This window comes from Trichosurus vulpecula, chromosome 3 (genome assembly GCF_011100635.1).
Source record: "Trichosurus vulpecula isolate mTriVul1 chromosome 3, mTriVul1.pri, whole genome shotgun sequence".
In the NCBI taxonomy this organism is placed as follows: domain Eukaryota; kingdom Metazoa; phylum Chordata; class Mammalia; order Diprotodontia; family Phalangeridae; genus Trichosurus; species Trichosurus vulpecula.
Window position 1 is genome coordinate 313,506,059 of NC_050575.1, and position 9,983 is coordinate 313,516,041.

At 44.7% G+C, this 9,983-nt stretch overlaps 1 protein-coding gene across 1 annotated transcript; it reads right to left on the bottom strand.

The window, feature by feature from the left end:
* Positions 1 to 3,404: 3,404 nt before the first annotated feature.
* POLE4 (DNA polymerase epsilon 4, accessory subunit) lies at positions 3,405 to 9,544 on the bottom strand. The gene is made up of 4 exons (XM_036751484.1): positions 9,280 to 9,544; positions 5,927 to 6,011; positions 5,188 to 5,229; positions 3,405 to 3,803 (listed from the first exon to the last, which is right to left on the bottom strand). Exons 1-4 carry the CDS (start codon positions 9,511 to 9,513, stop codon positions 3,790 to 3,792), a joined length of 375 nt encoding a protein of 124 aa, XP_036607379.1. The 5' UTR covers positions 9,514 to 9,544; the 3' UTR covers positions 3,405 to 3,789.
* Between the last annotated feature and the right edge of the window lie 439 nt (positions 9,545 to 9,983).

Consider the following 9,983-nt stretch of genomic DNA (forward strand, 5'->3'; position numbering starts at 1 on the left):
CCATACCTGGATTGAAATCCTGGCTCAGCCATTTACTACTATGTGACTGGGAAAATCACTTAACTTCTCTGAGGCCCAGGTTTCTCATCAGCAAAGCAGAGATGATAATACCTCTGGAGTCTACCTCATAGGATGATGGTAAGGCTCAAAGGAGATGGCTAGAAACTATTTTGAAAACCAGAAGGTGCTACATCATTTTCAGCTGTAAATGTTGACAGTGCCACTGATTTGGGAGTGTGCTTTTCACATCTGTTCTATGCATGATTTCTCTTTGCCAAAAATGGAAACCCGGTTGGAAAGAACACCTTGTATAAAATCAATATGCTGCACTTTACTTCTACAATTGGTAGTATTAGCAAGAGGGAAAGAAAAAAAGTTCATGTCTGCTGATGGCGTTTCCTTATGACAAGCAGTGCCAGAAATTACCTGAAATCTTTCTGACAATTTCCAATCAAATCAATCAACACATGTTGACTGAGTCCCTGCACTACTTTAGACATACTCAAGGCCTTGGGGAGCCTTCTGTTGCTTTGCTGCAGGCAGCTAGGTTGCAGATTGCCTCTCAGCTATTCAGCTATTACAGAATATGTGTGAGGGAGGTGGGGGGAATATATATATATATATACATATACATATATATACATATACATATATATACATATACATATATATACGTATATATATATATATATAGGCCCCAATTTCCTCACCTAAAAAGTGAGGGACTGGACTGGATAACCTTCTAAGATCTTTTCCAATTCTAAATCTCATGATCTCTCTCTTTACCTGGCCACTAAACAACTACACTAGATAACACATATTCTATTTCATTCTCTATACCTTAGCCAGGGTCAGTCATCTCAAATCTGTCTTGCAGTGCTGAAATTCTATGGGTCTAATGTGGAGATTGCCTTTGAAACAGAAGGGACATATTTTATTCAGCCTTCCTCTTAGCTATTCTGTTATCATTCATTTTCCCAACTATAATGACTTGAAGGATCACAGATTCAAACATAAGCAGACACACAGACCCTCTTTGGAGGTGACAGGACACTAATTCAATAACTTCTTAGATGCAAAATGATTGTATCTGTGTCAGATCCTGGAGAAGGGCATGAGAGGCACTGGGGACCTAGTTAGGCACTTTCAGGAAATTGCCATTTTAGGGATGGGGCTGCTACTTCTTAGGCAAAACTTGTCTGATTAAATTATCATGGAGAAAAGATTGTAAAATCATGCAAGCAGTTGGCAGCAGAGATGCAGACCCCAGTCCCAAGCCCACCCCTTTATAGCTAGTTCCTCAGAAGGGCCTGGTGATCATCATTGTCCTTTGATGGGTGGGGATTCTTTCTTCTACGGCCTAACAAGACTCTGAAATAATACAAATGACCCTATTCTCTATCATGTGCAAAGCCAGAGCTTCAAGACTGGAGAGGGGAATGAGGGAAGACCATGGGAAGAGGAGAGATTTAGCCCCCTAAACTTAGATACAATTGATACTTACCTACAAGAAGCAATGTTAGAGTTGCTGGATTTTAAAGCTGCAAGTGCCTTTAAAGGTTAAAGATTGCCTCCATCTTATTTTAAGATTGGGTCTCCCTATCTTACCCACACTAGAAATGCAGCAGCCACTCAAGTATCCAATCCCACTACTGATCAGCACGGGAGCTTTGACCTGCCCTGTCTCTGACTTAGGCTGGCTCATCCCTTCTTAGGCAAAAATGGCGCTCCCTTCCCCACCAGCACCATATTGGTGCCAGACTTGAATATGTTCACACGTTCACCCACCTGACTTAGCCCACTGCAGCTCAAAACTTCCAGGCTCATGTGATCCCACAGCCTCAATCCTCAACAGGAGCGGGAACTAGAGGCAGGCATAGCCACTGTGCAGGGTCTCATATCCTTATGTTAGAGGTGAAGGATCTGAGTCTCAGAAAATATAAATTTATTCAACATAATGCAGTTGGTGGCTGAGCTTAAGACTAGAATTCCTGCCCTCTAGTTTTATCCAATCTTCTTCCTACTCTACCACAGCTGCCTCCTGATTTATTCCATAAAGCTTTCCACACTTTCTTTCACATATAATTATAGGAGTAGGACAGATGGTTGATGGAAGCAACACCTTACCCTTACTTCTACTTTCCCAGGGCTCAATTCTAGGACATTCTAATTCATTTAGCATTTATTTAAGTACTTGCAATGTGCACAGCCACTATGCGAGGCACTGGGAGAGAGAACTAATAAAGCAGTCTACCATCATGGAGTTCACAGGCAGCCTAGTAAGGGTAAGAAACTAACACGGATGACTCTAATATCGAAAAATGCTATATGTTCCGAGGGTCACTACTGACAGAAGAGGTGAAGAAGGAAGGCTTCATGGAGAAAATTACATCTGAGTTGGACTTTAACATGCCAGAAGAGTGAAGGAGGTTATAGTAGGCATAGGTATGAGAAAAGGCATGGGGAGGTCAGGGCAGTCTATTCAAAGGATAGAAAATAATCCAGTTTAGCTGAAGCATGCTGTAGAAAGCAGTAATATGAAATAAAGTTTGAAAGATAGGTTGGTATGTAACTGTAATAATAAAATAATAATAATAGCTAACTTTTTATAGTAGTACCTACTATGGTGCCAGGCATTGCGCTTAGGGCTTTATATTTTGATCCTCACAACCCCCCTGGGAGAGAGGTGCTATTATTATCCCCATGAGGAAACTGAGACAAAGAGGATAAGTGACTTGCCCAGGGTCACACAGCTAGTAAGTGTTGGAGATCAGATGTGAATTCAGGTCAAGGCCCAATGCTCCATTCACTGCACCACCAGCTGCCCTAGAGAAGAGTATTAAATACCAGGCAATGAACTTAATTTAACAGGCAATGAGTCACTTAAAATTTTTTAGCAAATGATAAAATCTGTACCTGAGAAAGATTTCTTCCCCAGACTCCACCATGCAGGGGTCCCAGAATCTCCTATCTATTTCTCACACCAAATAACTTAAATTGTTCTTATATCGTGGCAATTGTATACTTAAAGGATTTTTGGTACCCGTGGGACTTGTGCCGGCACCCTACAAATTCTGTAGCCAAAAAAGTTCCTTATACAGCAACCGTGTGCTCCGACAAAAGATACTGTTTACAAAGACATACTGAAAAAAATAACACTTCCTTTTCCTGAAATCAGGATTTTAGTCACCACAGCTACATACAACCCTATCTGTACTAACGTTGCTACTGCATTCCCAACTCGAGATATTAAGAAAACAGAAGAGAACAAGAGGAGAGAGATGGAAAAGGAGAATAGGATAGACTAGCTGGTGGAAAGAGATAGGCCAGGGAAATAGGGAGAGGGAAGGGATGAGGTTCTAAGGTTATAATTGTAAGCAACTCTTGTCAAAAAAAGGGCAACATTTAAATGCACATTGGTCTAGACATCTTTATTTTGTGCTTCATTTTGCAAAAGGCTTCTTTACCAAGAAAAATTCCTTCATCTCGCTCTCCGCAGATAACGGGTGTGGAACCAACCCCATCAGGGGAAAAAACAGGTAATGGTAAAACTTGCCCCAAAAAGCCAGGAGTTGAGATCATAGCCCAGCCCATTCTTGGGCCGATATCCTTTCAAGAGATCACTAGGACAATAGGAAATAGAGGAACGGGCTGGAATAACAGACAGTGTTTGCCTAGAGAACAGTCTGTTTAGGACAGTGTTCAGACACAGTTGAAGCCTGCTGAAGTGCAGGTGGAAGAATGCAGGAATTCAAGAAGAGACTCCAGGATCCGCAGAGCACATGCGGCTCAGTCCAAAGTGCCTGGGAAAACAAAATGCAAAAGAGAATGAGGTAAAATGGAGGAAAAAGCTTTATTCAAACCTGGCTACAACGAAGGGAAAAAAACTTGCCTCTGCCCTTGGCAATAAAGGTGAGGAGCCACAGAAGATCCGGGCCTTGTCTCATCCATCTTTGTAACCTCACAACACCTAACCCAGAGTCTGGGCAGCCAACAAGTGTTTGCTAAATGAATCAGTGGCTAAGAACATGGAGAAATGTTTTCGAAGAGCACACGTGCAAACAGTTCCTAAGAAAAGGACGGGCTGCCCTATGGGCAGGAGGCTCCAGAAGAAGAGATCAGAGTCAGAAAAGAGCCAGGATAAAACCAGACACCAAAACCCCACTCCACCCAGACCCTCTCACAGATTACTGTGAGGAAGAAGGGAGCCAAGAAAAAAAAGATGGGCTCATGGATCAGATGAAGTGTCACTGCGCCCTAAGAGACAGTGAGAATGAAGATTTGATAGGAACTGGTAATACAGTGACAGAAGCATAGGCACACAAACCATCCAAACAAGGAGCGTTTCTAAAACCCATTCAGTGAGTGGTCATCTCACTTTTGCTTTAGGGCTTCCACTGGGAAAGAACCCATGACTTCCTGAACCCATTCTACTTTGGCACAAATAGACAGAAAGTTAGGAAGTTGTTTCTAAATATTCTGAGAATAAATATTTAGAGTGGAATGGACCTGGACCTGTGAATTCAGCGGTATGGGAAACTTCTGAGAAGGAAATTTCCTCTATCAGTGCCGATCAGCCCCTTCTCCGCAACCCAGTCCCAACCCAGAGAATTTCCTGGGGCCCTGAAAAGTTAAGTGACTTAGCCAGGGTCACACTACCAGGAGGTTTCAGAGGTATGAGCTAAAGCCAGGTGTCCCTAACACCAAGGCAGGCTCGCTGTCCATTCACGATACCATGCTGCCTCTCAGAGAGAGGTGGACAACATGACTAAAGGCATAGGCAAATAGGTAAGATTAAGAAATTTACTTCCAAATAATTGCTTCAAAATAATCATTTTAAATGCCACTGTTCCTTGAAAGGGAAAAAGATGGACTAACAGATAATGGCTTGTAAACTGCTAAATTAGCAACCATGTCTGCATCTAACATTAGAAATAGGAGAAAAATAACTTAGGACTGATGATGTGGAATAAACAGTCATTAATTATATTCTGTGTGCATCCTTCAATTATTAGCATTTTTCATGAAGAAGTTCTAGTTCCCCAAGTAAGGAACCTGAGAGTTAGAAGTCATTCCATAGATAAGAAAAAAGTCTAACCAATGGCTTTCTACTATGAGGTTTAGAGCTCAAACTATTAATACAGGATAAAAAGAATAAGAATGTTTACCCACTGACAGAAAACTCACCTTCTAGAAAAGCAAATTCATCCACAGCTTCTATTGCATTATCTATAACATAAAGTGAAGAGGAAAATACAATTGATATAGCCAGACACAGGGTGCTTTAGCCCTCTGACAACAGAACCAAAAGAAGTCCAGAGCTATCCCATTTGTTCCTGGAATAGTAATTCTGGGGCACACTCTTGCTCCTCACCATCAGAGATATTAGTGAGTATGAGAAACCCTAGGGAACATTTAGTGAGGTGGGAAAAGAAGGCATCTCTACAAGACCAGTAGAGAGTCTGAACTCAAACCTGTAGCCTCTTTAGTCTAAAAGTTATAAACGGCAAGTTGGGGTGGGGGGAGAGAGAAACAGCAGAGGAATAGGAATTAGAAAATGGTATGGACAAAAAATGATGAAACATGGTCTCAGAAAGTTAGGACGTTGTCGGTTTAAAAGGACAGTAAGACTACAAAACACCCAGGTCCAGTTACTACATTAAAATACAATATCAATCATGATACTAAGGCTAGTCCTACACAAAATTTAAAAGCAGGTGAAATTTTTCTTTGATACCCCCGAACTCCTTACAGCTTTGCCACTACTCCTCTTTTGCCAAGACACCCAGCACCCTCATTTCCTGGCCTACTTCACAAACCTCCCCCCCACTCCAAAGCTAACACACTGTAAAAGTGGGCATTTCAGACATGTGACCCTGTCACCCTCTGGACAGATGGAATGAAAGCAAAAGCAATGAGACTTTACCCAGGTCCTTCCTCTGGAGAGTTTTCCTTTTCCCTTGTTGGGCAGAGAAGTAGGCATCTCTTGCAATTGTCTCCACAAACAGTTCCTATGGCAAAAGTAAAGATCATATAACTGAGTCCTAGCATGAAGCAGGAAAACTCTGCTTCTTGCTGACACGTGAAGGCAAGCAGAAGAAGGTGAGAGATAAGGAGAGGGAGGTGGTGGGTTCTAAGGCACAATATGACCTTACTCCCGTTCAGCACTCCTTCCCTATTCTTACTGACTCCTTATCGAATTTCCCGTACCAGCTGTTCCAAACCTTCTCCCTTCTCCTCAAACCCCCAATTATACACCTAAGCCCAGCATTTACAGCAGATAACAGCTTTTGATTTTACTGAGAAGACTGAGGCTATCGGATAGGTTGTGGTTGCTTGATCATTTCAGTTGGTTCTGACTCTTCACGACCCCATTTGTGGATTTCTTGGCAGAGACACTGGAGTGGTTTGTCATTTCCTTCTCCAGATCATTTGACAGATGAGGAAACTGAGGCAAACAGGGAGCAGCGACTTGCCCAGGGTCACACAGCTAGGCAGTGTCTGAGGCCAGATTAGAATTCAAGATGAGTCTTCCTGACTTCACTGCCGGCACTCTATCCACATCGCCACCTAGATGCCCAGATGGGAGTGCCTCTAAATTCCCTCCATTACTCCTCAATACTTCTCAGCATCAGCACTATTCTATCTTCTTCCCCTTCATTTTCAGAGGAAGATGTATTTATTTTTTACTAAGGCTAACCTTCCAAACAGTACACTTGATCCTGTCACCTCCGGCCTCTAGGACCTTATTCTTGGAATCATTCCTTCTCTCTCATGGATTTTCAGTATCTTCCCAATCCTAGAAAGCTTTCCCTTGACCCTTCCATTCCATCCAGCTACTACATTACCTTTTATCCCTTCAAAGTCAGACTGATCCTGTTGCAATCTGTTTTCCAACCACAGTATTCTACTGAAACTGCCCTCTCAAAGGTCACCAATGACCTTGACCTCTCTGCAGGATTTGGCACTGATCTCATCCTTCTTACATAAATCCCTTCTCCTCTTCCCTTAGTTTCAGATACACCACACTGCCCTGGTTCTCCTACTTCTCTAGCCATTCCTTTGTCTCCTTCCCTGGCTCCTCAACCTCTTCTCAGCTCTTTGAGAGGTGGAGAGAGAGAGAGAGAGGAGGGTGCTTGATGAGGTTCTGCACTTAGCCCTCTCATCTCTATGCTTTCTCTTTTGGCAATCTCATTTACTTTTACAAAATTTCAGAGTCAGAAGGAGCCTCTAGTCCAATTCACACCTAAAAAAAGAAACCCTTCAACAACAAAATTCAATTTGATTAGCATTTACTAGGCTGCTAGGCTTCCAGTATTGTTTCTGACGTGTACTTCATGTGACTAGGCAAGTCACAATTTCTGAATGTCAGAAGCAACATATTTGAGTATAAATTGTAGAAAAGTTGCTGACAGAGGAAATATCCTCAGCAGGAGTTCCCTATATCAATGAAATCAGAACTGCCAACAAATTTTTTAAAAGGCAGTGGTGGTGGAAGGGGAGAAACAAGGAACTGTTCTTGGCCCTGGAGATACCAACTGAAGAAAATTAACAGTCCCTTCCTTTAAGGAGCTTATATTTTACTAGAGACTATAACATGTACACAGCTAAGTACATAAAGTAAATACAGAGTAAGATACCCCCACAAGTACTCATCCAGTCTCTCTTGGAGAGCTCCCCAAGAGGGAGAGTCTGATACTTTTTTTTTGAGGGGGGAAAGCAGGGCAATTGGGGTTAAGTGACTTGCCTGAGGTCACACAGCTAGTAAGTGTGTCAAGTGTCTGAGGCTGGATTTGAACTCAGGTCCTCCTGATTCCAGGGCCAGTGCTCTACTCACTGCACCACCTAGCCGCCCTGAGCCTGATACTTCTTGAGGCAGTCCATTCCACTTTGGACAGCTCTAAAACTGCTAAGTTTTTCTTCACATCAAGCCTAAATTTGCATCTTTGAAATCTCTACCCTTTGCTCCTAGTTTTGATCCCTGGGGCCAGAGAGAACAAGCCTAATCCCCCTTCTTCCATGTGACAGCCATTCAAATACTTGAAGATAACTATCAGATCCCCCACATATACACCTTCTCTTCTCCAGACTAAACCTCTCCAGTTCCTTTAATTTTCACTGGACATGAACTTAAGACCACTCACAATCCTAGGTGTCCTCCTCTGGACTCTCTAATTTGTCAATGTCCTTCCTTAAAAAGTAGCAACCTAAAACAGCTTATTTTGGAGAAGGTAATGGCAAACCACTCCCGTAAGAAAACCTAAAGGGGACGACTGAAAATGACTGAACAGAGCTTAGCTTCAGCTATCCTAGAAAGATCCCAAGTTGATCATCTCCAGCCTTCATTTCTCTCCCAGCTCTAGTGTCTACAAATAAGATCCCTTTAGGGTCTAAAACTGATCCAACGAGCCTGTAAATTGCCCGTGGGACATCTCCCCAGTGGCTGCTCAAATTCAACATGCACAAAAACTGAGATGACATCTTACCTCTAAAATTTGCTCCTCCTTCCAATTCCACTATTCCTATCAGTTGCATCATTATTTACCTACTTTTCAAAACCTGATTATCTTTAATTCTTCCCTGTCCCTCACCTCCCATATCCAATCAGTTACCAAGTCCTGTGCACTCAATCTTACAAGATCTTTTTCCTCCAACCCTTACTCCCTAACCCCATTAATAGGACTCTGGCACAAGCCCTCATTACCACCTCCCGAGATTATTCCTCTAGGTCTTTCCCCGTAACCTCTCCTCCCCTTCCATTAGATCCTTCAGACTGCCGTCAGATTCATGTTCCTTATGGAACATGGACCAGAGACTGGAAATTAGAAGTCACTGAGAGTGGACAGGGGTGGAACTGGCCCTGGAGTCAGAGAACCCAGATTCAAATGCTAGCTCTGCTGCTTCCCACGTGTGCCATCTGGGAAAGTCTTTTCACCTCCCTGTGCCTCAGTTTACACTCCTGTGAAATGAGAGGATTAGAGCAGATGGCTTCTCTACATCTCTAGAAATCTAAGAACCTCCTCATTTTACAGATGAGGAAACTGAGGCTCAAAGAAATAGAAGTGATTTGCCCAGGGCCGCACAGCTAGCTAATAAGGCTCTCCTGTGGTCTTTAGATTCACGTTCTCCTAAAAGGTTTTGCACCAAGTTTGTCAATTGAGCTAACAGAGCTGGTTAGGCAACTCCCCCGGCCCCACCCTCTTCCACTAAGTTCCTCCCAACCCCGCCCATTATCCGCTTAGCCCCGCCCCCAGCTCGCCAGGCCCCGCCCGCGCGCACCGCGGCTCGAGCCAGGATGAAAATGGCTTCCTGGCCCGCGAGTGTCACGTCTGGGTCCGCCTTCACCAGCGCCTTCACCCGCGCCAGCGGCAACCGCGACAAGCGAGGCCCGGCCGACACTGCCGGGGCCTGCGGTGGAGGGGCCGCCGCCGACGCTGCCTCTCCACTGGGGCCCTCCTCTGCCACTGGCGCAGCCGTCGGGCCAATCGTCCCCGCCGCCGTGGCCGCCGCCATCCCGAGCCCCAGTGCGTGCCGCGTGCGCGTTCCTCTAGCCTGGGCGCGGGAGCGCGGGCGCCTGCCCTTTTCCCGCCCTGGATCCCTGGCTCCGCCCCTCCTTCCCATGCGCCAGCGCCAACCCCGCCCCCACCACCCCCGGGGCAGCTGCTGGGCTGCTTTACCGTATTTACCCCTCCCACCTCGGGCCACCGCATGAATCTTCCACCGGTAGCCCTTTCAATCTTATCGTCCTGGGCCACCTGGGCGCGCCTTGAGGATCAGCCCACGGCAGGACGCCTGGGTTCTCAACCAGGCGCTACTGTTCACAAGCATCTAGGAAACTTAAGCCGTCTGTGCTAAGTGCTGAGTTTAGATCCCAGGCCGAAACCTGAAAGGGTCAGCTTCCTTGTTTGCTCATTCACTAAACTCTACATACGGGGAAACTGAGGCCCACACAAGGGAAAATGATGTTCACGGTCACAAAGCAA